This window comes from Epinephelus fuscoguttatus, linkage group LG6, assembly GCF_011397635.1.
Source record: "Epinephelus fuscoguttatus linkage group LG6, E.fuscoguttatus.final_Chr_v1".
Taxonomy (NCBI): domain Eukaryota; kingdom Metazoa; phylum Chordata; class Actinopteri; order Perciformes; family Serranidae; genus Epinephelus; species Epinephelus fuscoguttatus.
The window spans coordinates 38,139,145-38,162,721 of NC_064757.1; the positions used below are offsets into that span (position 1 = coordinate 38,139,145).

A 23,577-nucleotide genomic window follows, 5' to 3' on the forward strand; every position below is an offset into this window, starting at 1 on the left:
TTGTAGTAACAATGCAGTAACATGCTCGGTGACCAGCTGCTAATATTGAAAGAGCCCACAATGTAAGAAAATAATGTGTAACACGAAGAGGCCGCACACCAGTTATAGCTCCAACAGATAACCACTAATGTGACGTTTCCAGCTACACGCCCTTCATCAGACAAAGACTGCTAGGGGACACATCTCTATATATACACATGTCAAAGGGGTCACCTGACAAGTCATGTGATAACATTGTGAGATACACAACGTAAACATCCACAAGATACAAAGTAGGTAGCAAGACCTAAAATAGTTCATGTGTCAGGAATATGACATGTCTAAACGTCAGGTAAAAAAACGTCATGACATGTAATATCAAGAAGAAAAGTTCATTTAATAGGCAATATAGCAATCACATTATACACCAAAGATAGGACATGTCCAAACATCAGGTAAACACCGTCATAGTGACATGTAATGTCAAGGAAAAAAGTTATTTCCTGACGTTTGTGTAGAGGCATACAAGTGAACATCCTTCCCTCAGTGATAGACAGATACCTCCAATATATATCTAAAGGACTACCAACTGGGAAAAGAATGTAAACCCCAGTATAAATCTACATGCAGATACAGAAAAAATAATAATAAATAAAAAGAATTTGCACCATTTCACCCAGTGTTCCAAATGACCTGACCTCACCAGATATGTGTGATGGAAACAAGTAGTAAAACAGGAAGTAAACGTATATAAAGGTAATCTCATACCAAAGACATGGACTATCACAGAAATATTACACACTGTCGTAACAGGTTAATAAAAACCTCAGAATGTTTTGAATCATTAAAACTTGTAGGATATGCCAACTTCCAACAACTAAAAAAGAAGTTCAATCTTCCTGAACATAGCTTCTTTAAATTCCTACAAATTAGAGACTGGGTTAAAGAAATATTCCCAAACATTCCAGAAGAAACCCCTTCTTGAAACCCACTTATGTAACATATGCAGAACAACTAAAGGACTAACATCTTCTACATATGGTATCATCAGTGACGATCTACCTGTTTATGATAAAACGTCCACAAAAGGAAAATGGGAAACAGACCTAGGCTGTGTTTATGATGAAGCGGAATGGCATCATCTATTGGAGCAGGCACAGACTACGTTAATCTCAACAAAACACAGACAAATTCAATTCAGTATATTTCATAGAACATAGTACACCCCTTACAGGTTACATAAGATGGACAACAACATTTCTTCCAGGTGTCAGAGATGTAAAGTGACAGATGGTGATCTCTTACATATGCTTTGGAATTGCCCAGTGATAGAAGAATTTTGGTTACGTGTTATTGCTTTAACTTCAAAGGTAATAGGAAGTCAAACTGAGCAGGAACCAAAATTATGGGTTCTGGGAGACACAAGCTTGGTTAATGTGAACTACTATAAGAAGTACTTTATTTTATTGGTCAGCACTGCCGTGAAAAAATGCATTTTAATTATAGCTGCTGTGCAGCAATGGGTCGGGTCCGGGCATTTTTAGGCAACAAGCAGAAGAATTAGTAGACATTTAGGAATTTAGCAACACAATCAGACTTTTGCATCAGCTGAGGCTTGAACTCACAGCCTCTGAGACTAAGGATCATTTTCTATCTTACTGAGCTAATTAGTCAGTGACAATTCATGTGTAGCTTCACAAACTGACTAAGCCAGACGTGCAGGTTTAGCAGCTGTCCATGCATGGAAAAGCAGATTTCAAACCACTGTAAAAAATTCAGTTATTGAAACAAAAATCTGAAAATACACATATTGCATCTAGACAGCATGGAGATGTTGGTGATTTGTTTGTAACAATGATTGATTTGCTTCATAAGTGAAAAACTGATGTTTAAAACTACCATTTTTACATTGACTCCAATTGTTCACATTAGAGCAAAATTCAAAATGCTGTCAGAAATTCAGTTTTTGAGATAAAATTCTGAAATTTGCCACACATCATCTTCCATGACTCTAGAATTTTGTCTTTTTTCATGAACACTGAAGATTTATTTAGCAAGAATTTGCATGTATATGTTTACAGTACTGTTTACAGTCAAACATTTTGATGCACTGTAGGCTCAATTTTTGATAAATCAAAAATATGAGAAACGTAGTTTTTGTAGGACAGTCTGAAGATGCTCTGTAGCAAGTTTGGTGTCAACTGAGCAAAAATTGTGGGAGGAGATAGGTTTAAGAAGTTTTACAGTTTTTGATAAAAACAGAGGATGAACTTCATAACTTTGAATAGGTTTAAGTGCACAAAAGTGTCTTCAGTATTGGGGCTACAGTTTGATGAAAGTTGTGAAGTTGTAGCACGTATGGTTGATTTGTTATGAATTTTCAAAGTTTTGAACTTTAAACGCTTGCTGTAGCGCCACCATCAGGACTATTGGCTTGAGTTTACAGCTGAGGATATCTGGCATGAGACTGGACCTTTGTGCAAAGTTTGGTGAGTTTTCACCCATGGGAAGTATGATTTCCTCGGAAGAAGAAAGAAGAAGAATACCTAGAATTACAATAGTGTCCTGGCAGCTTAGCTGCCCGGCCCCTAATTAACTGGAAATGTGAAGATTCACCATCACTAAGACACTGGATTAATGAGCTTGTGTGTTACTGCACGCCTCAAAAGATGTTGTATAATGGGAGAAAGAAGTCTGCAACCTTTCAGAAAATCTGGGGCCCCTTCATCGACGTTCTGCCTTCTCTGGACTTAGTTGACCACAGTGATGATGCGACTCTTCCTGGACCAACTTCAACTTAACCCTCTGTAGTACATAGATACTTTTATTAGAACTCCCTCATGGATGTAGTGAGTAGAGTGTAGATCTATAAGCGTGTACAGATGGGTGCGTGTACATAGACTGTGTAGGTATGCAAACGGAAGGAAATTGAGAACCATACAAGGGAGGGGGTGGGATGGGAAAATTACTGCATTTTTTTTTGTTGTTGTTGTTGTTGATGTTTTGTTATTGTTGTTTTTGTTACAATCCTGTTTATGCCTGGTGTTTTTGTGGGCTTGCACAACTGGGCGTGTACCCTTTGGAGTACCTGAATTATGTCACTGTCATTATTCTGTTCACATGTACATGTGGTGATGTACCCTTGATGTTTGGAACTATAGCTGTCCTTCTCATTGTCTGTTCTCTCTTTTCTATTACTATCATTTTTTTGATTGAAGCTTTGTCGGCGTGTATTTTTGTGGCTCGTGCTCCTTTTATTTTCCTTGGAAACGGACAGATTCAAAAAGCATTTATTTTATTTTGTTCTCCATTGCACAGGCTGGAATTGCTTGATGTTGTGTAGCACAAACATGCTGTAATAATGAATATGTTAATAAAAAAAAAAATCTTTATAAAAAAAAATTGTAGCATATTTGAGTTGAGTTTTTACTGTATTTACTTACAATTTCAAGGCATTTGTTATTCTTAATTTTCTCTTCCTACTCTACTAAAAGTCAGACACAAATTTTGCTCTTTTACTCCACTACATTTATTTGATAACTTTAGTTATTTAAGAATTGAGATTATTCATATGTAACATAATTAACAAGTATATTATGATGTGTTACTTTAGGTAAAGATATGATAGCTTAAGACTTTATTGAGCTAAATTAGCTTCACCCATAGTGATGAACACATGACTACATGAGTAATTAAAATACAACAACACATATCATTCTGAAACGGGCCAATCTGTATAATGAGTACTTTTATTTTTGTTACTTCAAGTATATTTTGATGATCACACTTTAAATGCAGGGCAGAGTATCTGACACTGTGGTACTGCTAATATTAAAGACCTGTAGATTCTTCCCCACAACTTATTATTTTGTTATATTCCTATGGGACTTTCATGTGCTTGTCTTTGCGCTATTCAAGGCTCATTGGTCACAGAGGTTATACATACACTACTGTAAACTGGCAGCTTATAAGAGCAACTTCAGTGAGCTAATGTTGTCTGACACAGGAGTACTTTGGTGAGTCCTTTGTTCCTAGAGGTTAGTCGGTTTTTATTGATACTGTTTAAGAGACATAAAATGAACTTTATGGTCACTTTGGAGGTTAAAGTTTGAGATGCTGCTGAATGTTATTGCATTATCCTAAGAGGTGACTTGTCCACCAGATTAAACATTAAATCTTCATGGAGGTAGGATCACTATGCAACTGTGATTATTTTCATTATCACCTCATCTATCATCTTTTTATATTAAATGATACACTATGTGTGTAAAATGCCAAATATTCTCATTTGCAGACACTTTCTATTCAGATAGTTACACATGGGGAGCAGTTTGGGGTTCAATGTCTTAGTCAAGGGTGCTTTGGCATGTGAACAGGAGGAGCACGGGATCAAATCACCAACTGTACAGTTACTGGCCGACCAGCTCTACCATCTGAGCTGCAGCTTATCTACTTAACCGTAACACAAAACAGGAAGAAGCTGCAAATCTTCACATTTAAGAAGCTGGAGCCGCAGTATCTTAATGGCTCCTGATTGTTTTTCCAGTTATAATCAACTGTCCTGAAGGCAGAGGTGAAAAGGTAGTGTACATAAACAGCTTTCAGCGGCATAAAGCTACAATAATAGAAGGGAAATCTCAAGCATTAAACAGGCCAATGCATGTACTGTAAACCACTGAAGGGCATGAGAGCGCCTTAATTGCAGCAGGGTCATAGACGATATTGCAGAGTCAGGCGGATCAAAACAGACAAGTTCCTGCACAGCCAGTAAACCTCCCTCACACAGTCTTTTTCACATCCATCAAAACAGACTTGCTCTTTTTTCCTCCCCTCACAGTCTCTCCCTCCTCGTCTACCTGACTTCAGTACCCTGAGTGCAGAAAGTGGCAGGTATTGTCTTCCATTCTTCTCACTTTCTCATTCTGACAGTAACCAGACACTGCCACGCATTGTCCCATTGTTGCCTTAATTACTGGTCGACTTGGGTTCAGCGGACTCGGCTTACATCGCTCTGTTCCCTGGCTATGGGAAGGCTGACCGAAGGGGGGGTCTGCAGGCCAAGCCTTTTTCACAGGGACCCAGAGGAGTGGTGATAAAGCTCCGAGTCTTGCAAAGGATTAATGTTTCAGCTTCACAATTGCTATTGAGAAAAACATTTTGAGGTCAATAGGAGGGTGCGTAGAAGGTCACGAAGATTTGATATCTTTGGTTGTATGGGTGAATTGAACCCTTCGCTCAGCTTTTTTGGAAACATTTCTGTCTGTTTGAGGCTAATAAAACTTACTTTATTGCCATAGCAAGTAAAAACGGATACTATTGGCACCCAGTATCATGACTGCTGTATTTTTGCAGACGTGCTCAAGCATCACCAGTAGAGGGAGTAAGAGGAGCATTTACAATTTGCTTTTCCCAGTTTCCTGCAGTCGACCCAGGGCCCACACTCACCGAGGGGCTCAATTAAGGAGCCCATAAAAGCTCACCCTACTTTCCAAATTATTTTTTACTATTTTAAAACAGTAGTGTATTCTGTGAGGCAGAAGATATACTTTTAAATCTTATCTCATATCATACATTAAGCAATGCGTCTGCTGTTGTCCTTCACCTCACATTTAGTTGTATCGTCATGCTCCCAGTGTTGTCCGTCTGGTCCCCCTTAAAGAGGCCCCCTGACCTTTGTTTTACTGTTTTGATGGACTGTGTAATATATTTACCATTGTATAATTCATTTAGCTTGAAATAATGAAGTTATAATATGATTTGCAGAATACATTTGACTGCGTCTGCTTTTGAATTAGCTCCAGCAGAATGTTCTCCACAGGGATAGTTGGTGGAGTGATAGTAAAGACCAGTGACAGTGACACCGGGCTGGGTGTGGTGTTTTATGAATATTCTGCACTTGGGAAGTGTTAGCAAGTGCTACGATTCTAATGCGATTCAGCTGGCATACTTTCTGCAATGTTTTTGAATAATATTAATGATTATATTATTCAGTGACTGAGGAAGAATAAGCCTGTCCCTCTCTGCCTGAAGCTCTGTGTTTGTGCTGACTTCCAAATGACTTTTGAATGTTTGAGAGCGTCTGTGGCATTATTATATCATCAAACAAGTTCTGCACAGGGTTTTCGTTGTAACATGAGGCTCAGTCAGAAGCGTCTGAGGTTCACAGGTAACGCAATTTGGGATTTTTGGAACAGCAAAGACATTTCTCAGGACACCTTGACAGCTTCACCTTGGCGTCTTTTGACAAATTGTGAGCCCTTGTTATTGCACATGTACTTCCATAGGAGCCTGTTCGGAGGCACTTGCAAACATCATTTTGCTTCTTTGTGGAGTTGCAGTCATGAAGCCAACAAACAGCGAGCACTGCTGCTCTGCCCAGTTGTTTAGACACAAAAGCAGCCCTTAAACGGTTTGAGAGTGTGCGTTTGATGAAAGAAACACAGAAACACCTTTCATGAATTAAAGAATCATCGCTGCAAACATACCGAGTGTTCCAGCTTATTACACGTCCTTCCATGTTTGCTTTTTCCACGGTGTTCCAGTTGTAAAGCTGAACTCCTGCTGTTACCCTCTAAAATGTGCAGGTTGCATGCTTGACCTCATCCCGGAGGGGAACCAATGGGTTACACATGGCACTCCAAATCCTCCCTCCGTGTGTGTGCATCTCCAAACAGTCTGGGAGTCATTTCGCATATCTGATAAGTATTTAGCTGCACAGAGAAAAAAAAAGGGGAGAGGGGATTGCAGATGTCCCACCATGCAAACACTGCAGCCTGAATCTTTCTTTTTTTTGGGTAATGGAATGGTTTCAAATGGAAAAGTGAATGGGATTAGCTTGATCCGGTTTTTGTGCCCCATATGTTTCTCAGCCACTTGGGTATGTAATATTGTGTGCGATTATGGAATTAATGGCGTTTTATTAAGAGGATGGAACAAAACAAAAGAACAAGCACAACACGAGCTTAAGAAACATGCATACAGTGTTTATTTTGCAACCAGGACACATTAAATAAAACTACAAAGATACTTCACTTATACAAAAGATAGATTATATCCCATTCACATACAAAATAACAATAATTTACTGTATAAATTAAACATTTCACTTTTTTTTTTTTTTTTTTTTTTTTTGCTATTTACAATTTCGTGAAAACAATGTGTTTGGGCCCCTCCAGATCATTTCCCACAGGGCTCCTGGTGTTTTCACGTCATGGAGCACTACAGGACATTCACATCAACGACAGTTTGGGGAAAGACAGTTTCCACCGCTCAGAAGATAGCGTGGAATTTTCCGATTGACTGGAGGACAGGACAGAAAATGGGAGTTTGCATAATTCACCAGGCTATCCAAACAAATATGCCCTTGTTAGATTTTAACTGTCAGATTTCGTTAGCTTGTGTTTGATTTGAACGCACATTAATTTCCCATCGCTCTCACATCTCTGCTCTTTATTCCCCTCCCTCCCTCTACGCATGGTCTCCTCTGAACATCACAGACCCAGGGGCATGTGCTCTTGTCTTGCAATAATTAACATGAGTTACAGTTGAGCAGACAGGCAGAATATAGCAAAGAGTCACTTTTTTTTTTACAAACTTCTGAGTGGGAAAGAAAGGCTCTCTATCTTTTTTTAAAGGCCTTAAATTCAGTCTGATTCTTGGAAAACTCTAAACCCTTTAACTTGAATGTCACTATGATGCTGCGTCATGTGTAAAATATAACCTTTTGTCTCAAGTGCTCAGGTTGCTGCACAAAGTACGTATTTTTTTTTTTTTCCACTGAAACTGAATGCAAAAGTGAATAAGTACTATTTCATCAAGTGCACTGACGTTTTGAACCTCTCCTTTATTAATCCTGACAGCGATTAGACGAATTTTTTGGGGTTGACCATCTGAAGAAACATCTCGTCCCAAGACAGGAAAGCCCAATTACTATGCCAATGGCGAACGAGTAGATTTTGACCTTTTACAAGTAGTTTAAATGTCACAGCAATGCACAGAAAACCGTCACAGCTGCAAACCTGCTGTCAGGTTGTGCATAGTGCCATTGAGTGCTTCTGGTTATATTTCTGTCTGGGTATATTGTTTGCACTCGACCTTTTGGCCCGAAATCAAGGTGACAAGTAAAAGCTCCCAGGTCTTATAGAATTTAGGCAATTTACTGCTGTCCAAGAAAAAAAAATGCATTCCACCTTAAAGGGAAAGTCTGGTATTGCCAACCTGGACCCTGTTTTACAATGTTTTGGTGTCTGAGTGTTCAACTATTTTTTAAATAACAGAGAGCGCTGCAGCTGACAGTGGCAAAACAGCCACTCAGGGCATTTAGCATCGTCAATTTACACCCATTAAAGAGCTTTTTGCCACTGACAGGCTCAGATTGTTATTCAAAGTGTCCGACAACATTATTGGATGATCCTACAGAGGAATTCAACATTTTTCTTCACTTGTTTTCCTCTTGCATGATCCAGTCTGTTTGTTATTGTGTGTAAGGGCACATTCACACCAGGATACTCGGGGGACTCGGTTCGATTGGGCGGGGAATGCTGAAACATTTGACACCTTCATTTGGTTGGGTTCACTTTCACACTGCACTTTTTAAAGCGGACCAAACCTCCTGGACAATGCTCGTTTGGGGGCGGTATTACCCGAAACGACCACTGACCAGGAAGAAAAAAAACACGAGGAAGAAGAAAACCCGGCTTATTGATTAGTCAGGACTAAAAACGGAAATCCATCCCCTTCAGCCGGCTTGGTCGCCACAGAAACAATGGAGCAACACCAATTTTATGCAGTCTTGGGGTTTCTGTTTTTTCTTACTTAATTGTTTTTTACCTGGGAGGCACGGTGGTGTGGTGGTTAGCACTGTCACCTCACAGCAAGAGGGTTGCTGGTTCGATCTTGGGTGTGGGAGCCCCTCTGTGCAGAGTTTGCATGTTCTCCCCGTGTCAGCGTGGGTTCTCTCCGGGCACTCCAGCTTCCTCCCACAGTCCAAAGACATGCAGGTTAATTGGTGACTCTAAATTGTCCGTAGGTGTGAATGTGAGTGTGAATGGTTGTCTGTCTCTATGTGTCAGCTCTGTGACAGTCTGGTGAAAAAATCATTAAGAAAATCATTAAGATAACACTAATATCCTTTCATCAACCAAATATAGCGTGTGTATGCGAGTTTTTTAAACACGGGAAAACCTGCTAAATATGGGCAATAGACTCTTTTCCCATGCCAGTGTCTTTCTGTGTGTTTTTGCTTTTTATTTCCTTCTAATGCGTGACATGTTAGCAAACAGCAGAAAGCAACAGGGAGGTCAGTGAAAATGTTACGGTTGTTCCTTCTCTTTTTTTATATCTCTTACTTAAGTCTCTCTGTAAAACTTGTTGCCGACTAATTTGGTAAGTTCGAGCGCTGCCTGGACGGACACAGACTTTAAAGTTTTAACCATTGTTTTTCCTGCAACGAGTCATCTCTCAGGAGATTACAGAACGAGACTTCTCCTCCAGGGAGACTTGGTTAAACACAATAACAAACAGAATGGTTCAAGTGAAAATGTTTCTCTGTTATCACACGTATAATTACAATCTGAGCCTGCAGCAAAAAACAAACTCTTTTAGTGGACATAATTGATTGGTGTACAGTTGCCCTGAATGCTTACATTGCAGCCTGTTTTGCTTCTGCCATCGACAGCACTCCCTTTCCATACTGGACCTGTTCTAAAATTATTCATCTCCATTAGTCATGTAGACTCAGAAACATGGAAAAATAAGGTCCAGGTTGAAAGTTACCAAAATTACCCTTTAAGTTGACAAGGAAGTGCTTTAACAGGTTTCTCAAAATGAAAGAGTGGACATAAATATCATCATTCCCACACTGAATTACATAATATACAACAATATTCATCCCCCCTGTAATCAAAAGACAACTTAATGTGAACAATATGTTCAGTAAATGTCCAAGACTACACATAAGAGCACACACAGAAATTAGAAACAAAAATGTCTTTTAAAGCCTTGTCCGTTACTACATGAAGAGCTCTATCCCAAAAGGCTATGTGTTCATTTTGGAGAACAAAACAAAAAAATCATCTAATGTCCATCATGTAATAAAAATGTAAAAGATCGAGTCTGGAGAGGTGTTCAGTTGCGTGTACTAAAAAGACGAATATGAAATGCTTTCAATCACTGTACAAGATGTGGCATCATTTTTTTACATTACATCTAAGTGGTGGAAATCCTATTTTGGAATGAAACTCACATCCACGCTAATTTTAAAGAAGTGCAGACTCTTGTGAGGGACCCCGTGAAAGAAACAGATGTGATGCATCTGAGACAAACGAAGAGGAGATCCTTAAGGCACTTGAACACCATCAGACCGGAAAGACTCCCACCCACACCCGAGCAGAAAAAGCCCTCAGATCTTCCCAAGCCTCCCTAAATGGCAGTTTGTCTGCAAACTGCACCACCCAACCTCCCAAGTGAATGACGCTACTTATCTCTCCACCCAAATCCACATGAACGCCAAGTGAACGCGTGGGCGAGAGCACGCTCTCTCTGTCTCTCTGTCTCTCTGATCTTTTCGTGTTACGGAGAGTGATTCATCCCCAAAGTGCTCTGATATCTACCTTGTGTGTGACGGCTCGGCGTCCCGGTTCCCGCTCCTCAGAAAGCTCGTTATCACGTAAAACACATCAAAAGAAACATTAGCACTTTGCATATGGAATCAAAAAGACAAATAAATATATAACTCTTTGGATGGGAGGATTCTGGTTTTTGGCTGCAAGTGTATGTCGTCCACGTGAGGCAGTTAGAAGAGTTCTACAAAACTGTTAAGCTGTTAAGTGTTACACCATATGTGTGTGTGTATCCATTTCCTCATCCTCTCCTTGGTACTGATGAAGAGTTGGCTGCCGCTGTGACTCTGAAGCACCAGGAAGAGGTAAGCCTCCCTGTTTCCTAAACTGAACACAGACAGTGAAGTTAGCCATTAATCTGCACCGGGCTAGGTTGTGTTTTCACTGGTGAGCCTGCAGTCTGGAGGGTTTTTGGAGGTATGTTGACTGTGAGGGACGACCGTGGGTGATGGAAAAAGAGCCTCGCTGAAGCAGAGAAGCTTCCCGCATGTTAAAAGCGTCCTTGTATCTTTGTCAGAGCTGCAGATTGTCCTCAATCTACTGTACTCCTTTGCCCTCCTTTCCCACATTGAGGTCACTGACAGCCCTGCCTGTCCACCTCTTCTTTGGTGCTGGGCAGGATGGGAGGGCCCGGCCACTTTGGCCCACGGGCCGTTTAGTAGCAGTCACTCAGTCAGTTGTCATTAGCCACTCAGTTGTTGGCTTGTTGGCGTAGCGCCTCGTATAGTTTCATTGTCTGAGGGCCTGGCATCTGACGGCCCTTGTACAGAGTGGTGGTGGGTGGCGGTAGCATTTGGTTAACGGTGGAGCGCGACAGTGGCGCTAGTTGCCCACCAGGGGGCTGAGGTCGCCGTGGTGGTTCTTTAGCTTCTTCTTGAAGAGGGAGATGGTGGAGGGTCGGTAGAGGATGATCCAAGGCTCAGAGGATGCCGTGCTCTGGCTGCAGCTGTCTGAACCGCTGACTGTTGGGATGTTTGGGGACCTGAGAAAGGAGGAAAAGAGACAGAGATGAGAGGAAATAGCAGAACACGAGGGAGGGAAACATGAATCAGGAAAGAGAGTAATAGAAAGATTTACAAAGGGTGTCAAACTGCCTTCTAAATCCTAATGATGCATTCACTTCATGCCTGTTTATTATGAACACAAAGTAATGGCAATTATAGTGGCGGATGTTTTATAGGCTTCATTTACTTCCATTCATTCATTCAATTTCCATAACTGCTTATCCTCACTAGGGTCGCAGGAGGCTGGAGCCTATCCCAGCTGACATCGGGCGAGAGGCGGGGTACACCCTGGACAGGTCACCAGACTATCACAGGGCTGACACATAGAGACAGACAACCATTCATGCTCACATTCACACCTACGGACAATTTAGAGTCACCAGTTAACCTGCATGTCTTTGACTGTGGGAGGAAGAAGAACTGGCTGAGGCCGACAGCGCTAACCTCTGCATCACCGTGCTGCCCTGATAACATGTCTATTGCACTGCATCTAAGACTATTGATGGTCAAAATGTAAAATACTTAGTCTTATTCACCAAAAACAGCAGCTACACCTCAGCTGGCAACATAGATTGTGCTTTGTTTTTAGATGATTTCAGTTTAATCATGAATAAAGATTGAATATTGTGTCTTTTGGTGAAAAGGTTTAAGTCCCTAGTGTATTTTAGGAATCAAAAATAAAGCATTGCATTGTATTGAGTCATTTTGAGGGGGAATAAGAAATTGAGAGACAAAAATCCATTTTTATTTATTATTTATTCAATTATTTATTTTTTATTTTATTCATTTGTTAAATCTTTTTATTACATTTATTTTATTTATTTTTATTTACAAAAAAAAGGAGATTTTCTACTTGAAGAAAAGGATTAAAGAATTACCAAGAATTCAAAACAGACTGTAATTTTCTGCTGCTGGGGGTCTCGTAATCATAACACTAACAATACATTGAGCAACGCTGTCATTGCAGTCTGCTTCTCTTAGTTAGAATTCCTTCAGTGTTTATCATTCAGGAGGTTTTTACCAGGAGCGGAATTGTCCGCAGAGGTCTCCTCCTCTCAAAAACAAACGGACCTGGTAATTAAAACTAGTTAAAATACTAAATAAAGTAGTTCCATGTTAAAAATCAGTGTTTCTCCAACACTGTTCGGCACAGCAGGGGTTGGAGCTGAGCTGCAGCTTACGTTTGCTCTGCTTGTTTCTCATATGACTTAAGATTCAGACAACTAATGACTAAAAATCTTTCTTCCGGTTAACACATAGAGAAAACAACCAAGATGTACAAAGTGTACTCTTAAAATGTGGCTTAAAACTGTATAATACAACAATTTATGGCAGCGTCTGGCAGACAACCACAATCCTGACGCATAAGCAAAGGGGATGTGACGCCACTTACAGGCGGTGGCGATCAAATGACACGTGTCCTTGATTAAATTTGAAGATTCCTCTGGGTTTAAAAATTGATGGAAACATTTGGGATTATTTTTAATGACACAAAACAACAAATTATTTCCCATTTTAACCTTTTTAGACATTTTAATGTGTATAAAAGTTACATATTATGTCTTTTGTCGACAGAGAAGTTTTCTCTCCTAATTTTATTCTTTTGTATTTCCTGTGTTACTACAACGAGGGGAATCTCTGAAATTCCCCTGTGTAGCTGTAACTTAAGTTATGAGTCACTGACAGGGAAAAAAACAAGCGTCATGTAGCATTACTTCTATGTGTGATCATAAGAAGTCACTCTGGGCTGAAGCTTGGCTGAACGCAACTGGGAGAAAGCACTAAATCTCATTTTGTACATTTGTAAGACGCTATGATACATAAAAACCCAACACACTGCGACTTTAAATGTGTGAATGTCATCCTGTTCTTCAATCTTTTTCCAGTATGACATGAATGAAACATAATACCACAGATGAATGCTTCGACATTTGATGCTTGGTCGATCACGCACACCTCAAACATCCTCATACTTACTTGACCGTGATATGCAGCAGCAGCTTCGCCACCATGGCTATGACTGTCAGGATGAGGAGAGCAGCCAGAGCGTAAATGGTCCACACTGTAGAGAGGGAGCAGCGCGGTAACAAGACATCAGATATCGAATCACGGTAATGAAAACGAACTGAAGCAGACGGAAAGGATTAGCAAGTGAAAAGATTATTCAAGCACTGCTGGCACACCTGTTAGCAGTGTTCAGCCAGCAAATTGTCAAGAAATGGTGATGCATTCTCAATGCACATCTGTTCTCTTCTGGTTGAGAAACACATCAGATAGCCCTTTGAGACGGAGCGCTCAGAGTTTGGAAGGAGTAATATTTGAAAGAAGTAGAAAAGCACAGAACACGTCAGTCCACCCTGCGTAGCTTTGACAAGAGGCCTGATTGTGATCAGCAGGGAGACCCAAAGTAACTTCAGTTGTGAGTCACTGACAGGAAAAAACAAGCATCAAGCAGCATTACTTCTAAATGTGATCACAGGAAGTCACTCTGGGTCGAAGCTTCCAGAAGCCTCTCATCAAACTAAGATGATTTTAATACTTTCAGAGAAACCAGGTCATGCAAAAAATGGGAGCTTGAGCTCCCAGAAAGCTCCCACAACATCCCTGCAGAGGTAGAGAAAGGTGCAATAGGTGCAGTGTATCATGGGTGTTAACATACTAGCGCTGTGGCCGGTGGTCTCGCCGCGTCCAGCCCACTGACCTGGCATGTTGTGCTCCGGTTTACCGGGGCTGGACGTGATCACGTAGAGGATTTGAGTGGAGCGTCCGTTAGAAGTGCTGTTGGATCTCTCAGTGACGCCACCAGCTACCTGGGGCCCCGCCGTGCTGGAGACGCCCTCTCCTTCGTCCTCCATTGTTCTGGTGTCTTGGCTTCTCAGTGCTGAGGAAGCAAGAATAAGACCTGATTTAGAAATTGTTTATGAACAGTTGGATGTTGTTCCTTACACTGTCAAGGCTACTTTTTGATACAGCAAGGACATATGGAGCAACATTATCACATATTTGGTGTTGTGTTTCTGGCCACCTAGCAAATGCAAGTCCAATATTCACTCATTGCTTGTTTGCTTTTGGTCTCCACCTGCCGCTGCGGGAAATATCTGAATCTTTAGTAGCTAATTGTTCTACTACAACACATTCTCACTCTGACCTCATCACCTATTGACGTTTGGTCATGGACCTTCCACTTTCAGATACGATCTGAAAGGTACCTTGGGTATGTTGGTTGTTGACGTTCTGGGACACCATTTCAAGTTCTGCCTGTTACATACATTTCCTTTTTCACAGGCAATTTACCGTTTACGTACAGCACATCAACGCAAATTGACATTTTATTTCTTCCAACAACTAGCGCACGTAGTTGGGTTTAGGAAAAAAGAACAGGGTTTGGCTTCATAATCTTACGGGACACAAACTCTCCCAGGTGAAGGTCTGTGTTTATTGGACCCATTCACCACCCCTCCCTCCTGCCCTACTCAGTTTTGCTGCCTTAACTTTGTCCGGCGCATTTCTCCCTGATGCCGCCAAGCACCGTTGAACTATAACAACAATCAGCCGCAAATCATGCCGAGGTTAAAGGACAGCTTTATTCGTCAGTATCCGATGCTGCACGTCACTGCCCAAGCGCCGGATTATGACGACTTTGGAGTGAGACTGTGTTGTCCACTACATTTACCAGCTAGTTGCTAACTTTGTCTGTCTACCGCTTGGTGCAAGGCAGGTGGCATACAGTGACATTTTAGCCTAGAACAGCTGCATACTGTGGCCAAAAACAATGCAGAGCAATAAATCAAAACAGTAAAGAAGTGGGCCGGAAAACCAAAACAATGAGCTACAAGATGCTAAAATGCTTTATAAAGCTGAGCAGAAACTCAGAGTTGGGTGACTTTTTCTTTGTGGCTTCATCACAAATGAAGCTACCACAAACTGCAGTTCCTCAAATGGCCACCCATATAGTAGACTCCATGGTAAAATGCCGACTTTACAGCAGAAATAAACATGTTTACAGCCTGGTACACACACAAAAAAACAAAACAATTTTGGTCTCTGTAGCTAATTTCCCCATCCATTACTGTACGGAGCGTGAATTTTTATATAACTCACCCAGTGTCATTAAGGCTTAATGTAATGCATGATTAGGGGCATGGACACTTTAAGTGAAAGGTGGGCTCTGTCTGTTGACAAGTCACTATCACAACAGCAGTATTGGTTAGGATAATGTAACCATAGTATAATCCCAGATTCTCAGAGTGTAAGTGTAGCTGTCGCTTCTTCTGTGTTTTCAGTTTATGAAAGTTAACTGTATTATTCTGGTTGCCTAAAAAGTTCAGCATTTGGATGAACTAAAAGATCCTCTGGGGAGTCAGGTGTTCAGTTTTTCCAGCAGGTACATTTTGTTTTACTGATTTTAAGCCTGTTTTTGATAGCAAAAATTAGAATTAGCATGATCACAGTTAACCATAGCTGTACATGCACGGTGCTAACCATGCTAGCAGCTAGCTCGGCTACAGGCAGATGTGGTGACCAAATATGGGGTGCGTTCTGAGTGCCATACTTTTTCTTTTTACTTTTAGTAGATACTGCAGCTGCCCTTAAAAAGAATGTACTGTTATATGTAGCAATCGGGACATACTGCTTCCTCATAACATTAGGCCCTAAACTTTGACCCTCTTACTCATATATCCGTTACCATGGTGAGAAAACAAAATGTCCTTCATCGAGCTCCATTAATACCATCAATATTCCTATTATTACCAATCAACTGGTCATCAGTCACCTGAATGCGCTGTCATCTATCACTGTGACTTCTCACAGTTGATGTGCCGTATCTTTTGCTGCAGAGGATTGTGGGTCAGAATAGCCAGGAATGCATGCTGGCTTGTGACTGCAAAATCCGGCTACATGTAGAAGAACATCCTGGTGTTTTTGGCATACTACTTTGACATAGCATGTATTGGGACATACTTAATCTTTTTCTGGCACACTATATAGTATGGTAGTATGGGTATTGGAATGCACAGATGGTCACCACATCTGGCTCCAAAAATCCAACATGGCGACGGCCAAAATGCCAAGGTCAAGGCTTCAAAACAGGAGTCCACAAACCGACGGGTGGCTACGTCCATTATTTAACAGTCTATGGTTCATCACTACAAGCGACCTCTTTAACATGCAAGTAGTCAAGCTATCTATTGTTAATTTACACATATTGCCTATGGCTGCTTTAAAATCCACTAATATACTTTTATATTTGTCAATAACAACAAAACAAACCACAACACTGTTGCTAAACACCGTCACATTTACTTACACTACAATCACTGACAATTGTGAACAGCAAGTCTTTATTTAGCTCTATGTAATTTGCATATAATTATCCATGAACGGCAAAACACACAACAAAAAGAAAAAGGGTGGAAATAAGTTCAGAGAAGATGGAAGAGGCAAACCAACTCTCAGCTTCATTATTCAAACAAATCTATTATTCATTTTGTGCATCTTGAAATGTATGAATCATCTCTCAGTAGCAAAGTTAGTCTTTCTATCTTCTTATTAATGTTGTTGATATACTTTATTTCAGGCATGTTGCCCAGCCCTAATTGGACTACTGTTAGAGGTCTCTGCAGTGTGACATATCACCTCTTAAAAGTTGGACTATTTCTGTGTATTATAGACGTTAACAGCTCCCAGGGAGAGGAGTGGTGAGCGCTGTGTGTCGTGCCAGAGACACAGAGGAGGAAAAAGCTCTGCCATGTTGTTGTAATTTCTACAAGTTGAGGACACATATCACTTAACGCCCCTTTAATTATTCCCGGGGGTAAACAGGGCTGTTGCAGCAAGAACGCAGTAACAGGATACATCCCGTTGATCATGTTGTTGAAAGTGCTGTATATACGGTCATGAGTGAATATTTAATACTAACTGTGTTTGTTAAGAAACAGATTGACTTTGCAGAAATACTCATGCGTGCTGTAAACATGTGGCGTCGTAGCATTTCTGTCCGCTCCAGACATCATTCAGAAAGTGTTTGCAATAAATTGTTTGTTTTAACCTGCTCACAGCACCAGATGTGGCGGAGTTTGCTTCATAAAACCACAGAGCCAAAGAGCCCGGACGGATTCGTCTCATTTATGTGTTCCCAGAGGAAAACAATATCCTAAATAAGATCTCCTCTGCCTTTCATTTACTTCTCGTAAACACTGACATGATTTATTTAAAATCACTGTTTGATTTGGAGAATTTACCTTCTTGCTTCTGAGAAACAAACTGTGGCATGTCGCACACTGAAATTCTTGTCTCGCTCAACTTCTTAATCTCTTACTTTTCTGACATGTGAATTTGCAAGTGAGGTTTGGTGAAGAGAAGCATCTCGGAAGTCTATTAGCAGTAAGATGTGGTTTTCTAATTTGCCTCAAACACATCTCACAAAGAGCTGAGATGTTTGCGTCTCTTTCAATTGCTGCCGAGTTGGTAGGAAGCACAAATAATTAAGATATTAGTGATTTCAAATGAATTTAATTATAAGTGTGAGCTTGGGACCGTGTTCACAAAACATCCTGAGGCTAAAAGTAGCTCCTAATCAGCCGAGTTAGGAGAGACATGTCAGTCCTAACTTTAAATTTTGTCTGAAAGCCTTTGAGAGCTAAAACTAGCCATTAAGTCTAAAAGTAATTGATCGGACATGAGAGTACGACGACTTACTCTGCCTGTCAGGTGCTCTGTACTGTTACCTACATTAACCCTTAAATAGCATACATTAACAGGCGATGTAACCACCTTTGCACCACAAACATGCACATATTTCTACAATAACAGTTGAATCAAATTACAAATGGTCATAAAAGGAGTACTAAGGGAAGAAAGAAGCCAGGATGCTCCACTGCAAACCTTCAGGTGTGCTCATATGACATCAACTGATGTCGCAAGATACTGTTGGTGTGTCTCAAATCACATACTTCCGTTAGTACACTTCTATGTAGTATACTGTGTGCACTACATACTCATTGGCATAGTGCGCAAATTTGGACATGTTGTCTCAAACCAAACATAGCCGATGTGCACTCACGGGAAATGACAACCGCAAATTAGCTAGTTAGCAAACTAGCATTAGCATTCATGTTATCGTTCCCGGTACCAAATCATTACAGACTGCTAAATTAACCCAATAAACATACTGCTGGCTTATATCTGAAAACAGTATAGCCTAGTGGTGCTTAGTGCAAAAAACACATGTATATTTGTACAACGCAGTGATGTTCACAGTCCCACAGTCCTTGGACGCTATTTCCAGTTTGAGAAGTGGTCCCTTCCCTTCCGCTATGAAGCCAAGATAACGACCATTAAGGGCGAGAAGTGTCCATAATTTGACACTCAACTTCTTGACCGTTTTGAGTGCACCATCCGGGTACTCATAGCGCACTGCATTTTTCCATACTTTTATAATACTTCTGCATTTATGCACTCAAAATATTAAGTGTAAGTACAGAAGCATGCGATTTGAGACACAGCATGTGTAATCAAAAGAAAATGAAAATGTAAGAAAATGAAACTCTACTGCTTGTTACAAGCAAAACACACCATAGCCAGATTCTGGAAATCCACTATTAGATCAAGTTTACAAGCCTGGCTTACCGGCCTGTCACACTCTGTTGCCCTACTTTTATGATTAAGGGTAATTATTCTACTTTTGATAGGATACAGGGATGTTTTATGACATTTTCAGAGGGGGAAAGGCTTCAGAAGTTTACTCGTCTCTTGAATGCAACATATTAATGTACTTTTTTTTCTCTTTCTTTCCTTTAGACTGTCAACATTGATTATTTATTTTGAACCTTGGAAAAGTACTCATTGCATTGCCCTATCGTAGCAGTTGTTCTGAAGATGATACCTTAAGTGAATGTTCTATTTTGTACTTGTTTTTTGTTGTAGTTTTTGAATCCAATAAACACACTTGTTGAAAGAATGGGCTTACCAGCTTTCTGAAAAGATCCTATGAGGGAACTCATAGCTTTAAACTTTAGCCCCATGTAGGAGGCCTCGTAGTAATGTAAGATACTAAGAATGACCGACAAGCTGCACCCCAAACTAAATGCTTAACCCCACCCATCTTGTATCCCACGTAGTTTAAATCAAACACCCAGAACGAATTCTAAGTACTGTTTGATCCAGGCTTGTTCCACTCTTCCATGAATGGTGGTTAGATGTTAAAGCAGCGTGGGATTTTTTTTTCTCTTTTCACATAACAGTTCAATCTGACTGTGATGTTCCCAGAAACTTCCCACATGTTCCCCATTTGCAAACAAAATACCACGCTTCAAACCCGGGCTCAGCTGAGACACTCCGCCATCGTCATCTGAGAGCGTTTATTCTGAAATCACCGCTTCGACCGCTCAGTGTGCCACAGAGGACATATTAGATGTATTTAGTGCTGATACGCGGTTGTCTTTTCTGTTTCTGTTGTTTGTCTCTGTATCTCCATCACTATGTATTTTTCTCACCACTTTTCTATGAAAAAAAAAAGCTATTACTTCAGGAGGTGACCTTTTCTCATATAATATCTCAGATTTCATTTCTTGGCTACATGATGCCTTACACAAAACAAGGCGTGAACAGAGAGGAGCGTGCCTGTCCAGAGGTCAGAGGATTCTGACCTTCCAATATATTGGAAGGGACGGAGGATTACAAATGGAGGCAGAGAGGGAGGAGCGGGGACATACTGCCTCCCAGTGTATCGAGCTGTGAGCTTGAATGTCACCTACACAGAATTATATACGGGTGTGCTTCTCTCATGCATCCACAAATTAATCTATTAAATCATTTTTGGTGCGTTCATGCAGAGACTCCTGAGATAACACACAGCCAAACAACAGAGGACAGCTTTTCTTTTTCCACATTAGTCTTTCTACATTTTCCACATTAGTCTGAAGAGATAAAAAATAATTTGCCGTGAGGTCTTCAACCTTCTGTGAGCAGTATGTCTGCTCCAGTCAAATCATGCTATCAGAGTGTGCGATGCATCGTAGTATTTTGCATGTAGGTGGCATAAAAACTCGCTGTGCAATTCACCAAGGAACGCTCTGGAGAAGCGAAGCAGCCTGCCGCAGCTTGATAAGAGAGTGAGTTCCTAGAAAAAACAACACATTATTTAAATATGCAGAATCACCCGGGGCTGTGAGACATTGACTAGCAAATGAAAAGAGAAAAGGGCCTGCCAGTGGCGTGACAACAGCCTCACCACAGCTAACAGGCGTTAGTCTACGAAACAAGGGCTGCCATGCAAAACGCCAGCGAGCCAGCACGCACATGATCATGCAAACATGGCTCTTGTTGGGTTTGGTTCAGGATGTCTGCTAGACGTGATACTCTGTCATAGGCTTTAAAGCAAATTCACAAAACCAATCTTCATTCGACACAACCTTCCTCACCATAAACACCAACTAGAATTATCGCATCACAGTCGAATGCCTTCTTGAACCAGTCACATTTCAGTCACAGTTTACAATCATTTTTGTCCAAAACCATATGTAACCATGACAGTTAATGATGCTGGAAATACAGATGCTGCTGCAAAGAAGCTACAAAATTAAAAACATGGATGCTTCACACACATCCTCTCTCCCCCTCGCAGCACAGAAGATCCGTACAGTCATCGCAGATTCAAGATGGGCACCCAAGATTAGTGTCAACAATTTAGTATTCAACCAAATGCCTCGCCATCTGTTCCCAGTTATGATGCTGAATAATGGCCAAAAATGTGTTTTTGCAGAATATTATGATGTCACAGTGAAGCTGACCTCTGATCTTTTGGACATGAAATGACATCAGTTCATTACTTTATTCCAATAGGCAGTTGTGGATTTGTTTTTTTACATAATTAGTATATAAATTCTTGAGTTATGGCCGAAAACATGTTTTGTGAGGTCACAGTGACCTTGACCTTTGACTTTAGACCACCAAATTCGAATCAATTAATTGTTCTCACGCTCTCAGATTCTGAGAAGCCGGTTCTTCTTCTGCTAACATTCATGTCCTGTGACTGCATATCAGTAACTCGGCTTCCTTATCGGAGCCTTTGTGCTTCACTGTCTCGCAGGTTCTCACCAATTGTGCCTATGATTATAACTGTCACATACGTATATTATTAAATATTAGTAAATACTAACAAAATATATACTACCAAAATACTATTATTATTATATTACTAAAATTCTGTACACTTGACATCTATTGCATGTCTGTCCCTCCTCAGTTGCTCTTCCTGAGGGTTCTAACCCTGTTACAGAGGTTTGTGGGGGAGTTTTTCCTTATCTGCTGTGAGGGTTCAAGGGACAGAGGGATGTCGTATGCTGTAAAGCCCTCTGAGGCAAACTGTGATTTGTGATATTGGGCTTTATAAATAAAACTGAATTAAACTGAAATGAAGAAATTCCATAGACGCATTCTTGAGATATCAAGTTCACAAGAATGAGACAGATGAGCTCACAGCTGACTTAACCTTTGAGCTTTGACCACCAAAATCTAATCAGTCCATTGTTGAGTTCAAGTGGACGTTCATGCCAAATTTGAAGAAATTCCATCGAGGCGTTATTGAGATATTGTGTTCATGACAATGAGACAGATACAAGGGCGCTTTGACCTTGACCTTTGATGACTGAATACTACTCAATTCATCGTTGAGTCCAAGTGGACGTTTTTGCCAAATATGGCCTTCATGTGATATTGTGTTCAAGAGAGTGGGATGGATGCAAGGTCACGGTGACCTTTGACCACCATATTCTAATCAGTTTTTAGTTGAGTCCAAATGGACGTTTGTGCCAACTTAAAGAATTTTCAAGGTGTTCTTGAGGTATCATGTCCATGAGAATGAGACAAATGAGGCCACAGCTAACTTGACCTTTGACTTCTGACCACCAACATTATTAATCAAGTCACCAATTTTAATCATTTAATCAATTTGAATCAGTTCACTCTTGAGTCCAAGTGGAAGTTTGTGCCAAATTTGAAGAAACCTGAACACATAAAAAGCCTTTGGCCTCTACTATCTCTGGCACAAAGGGATAAAAAGACAGTGAAATCCTACCTTGGTAAAGCAGAGCAAATCCCTGGGCCTGGTTGGTGCGGTCTGAGTAGAAGTACAGTATGACAAAGTCCCCGGTGACGTTCACCAGCTCCCTCGGAGGGCTGCGCCAGTCAAAGCGTGCCACCACCTGGTTGCTGTAGCCGTCCAGTAGCTCCACCATGTCGGTCTGGTCGGAGATCTCAAAGAAGGTGAAGTTGAAGAGGATGGCGTAGGCTCCAGGAACCTGAACAGTCCAGTAGCAAACACGGCCAGCTCCGTACTTGTCAGGAAAGTCAGGTGAGTAGATTACTCCTGATGGAGCGGAGTAGTTTCCTCCGCAGGCTCCGACTCGGGCTGGAAGACACAGCACAAAAAAAGAGAAAAAGATAGTCAGTAATATTTACTATAAAAGCTTTTTACGATTGTTCAGTGTACAAACTGATTACTGGGTTATTTTTGTCCCAAGATTTCATGGTACTGAATGGGGATGCATCAATCCGATAGACCAGATTGGTATCGGTTTCCTTAATGACTTTATTAAGTGGATGTGGTATGAGCCATGACGTGACTGATCCACACTGAGTACAGTTTCTTTGTCAATGTTGTCATAAAAATTCAGTGTTTTTACTGTGAGTTACTTTCCCTCAGGTCACAGCGACCCACTGACTCTCATTTTAGCACCACAGTAGTGGCTGAGCTCGAGTTAAAAATGACTGCGATGCGTTCCATCCAGTGAGGTACACAGATTATAATTTGGGAAGAAGAGAAGTATGAGATCAGTTCTTCAGTATCTGCAAATACCATGAGTTAAAGGGAAATTTTGGTTTATTTCAACCTGTCTCCTATCGTCCTAAATTTGTTTCAAGTGATTAGTGACATAAAAATAATAGTTAGCATGTTAGCTGTTAGCCTAGATACA

General features: G+C 40.8%; 2 protein-coding genes across 3 annotated transcripts in view; one reads left to right on the forward strand and one right to left on the reverse strand.

Moving 5' to 3' along the window:
• Window positions 1-23,577, forward strand: part of znrf3 (zinc and ring finger 3) — a 246,047-nt gene that overhangs the window by 106,048 nt on the left and 116,422 nt on the right. The window lies entirely within an intron of this gene.
• kremen1 (kringle containing transmembrane protein 1) overlaps window positions 7,689-23,577 on the reverse strand; it is a 95,284-nt gene continuing 79,395 nt past the window's right edge. Inside the window, exons 6-9 of one of the 2 annotated variants that reach the window (XM_049578586.1) lie at window positions 22,680-23,012; window positions 14,304-14,483; window positions 13,580-13,664; window positions 7,689-11,580 (exon numbers count right to left, since the gene is read on the reverse strand). In XM_049578586.1, the coding sequence (XP_049434543.1) occupies window positions 11,421-11,580; window positions 13,580-13,664; window positions 14,304-14,483; window positions 22,680-23,012 (758 nt within the window). In that variant the 3' untranslated portion in view covers window positions 7,689-11,420. Of the gene's footprint in view, window positions 11,581-13,579; window positions 13,665-14,261; window positions 14,484-22,679; window positions 23,013-23,577 lie in introns of both variants that reach the window. The other variant, XM_049578585.1, reaches the window with a different exon arrangement.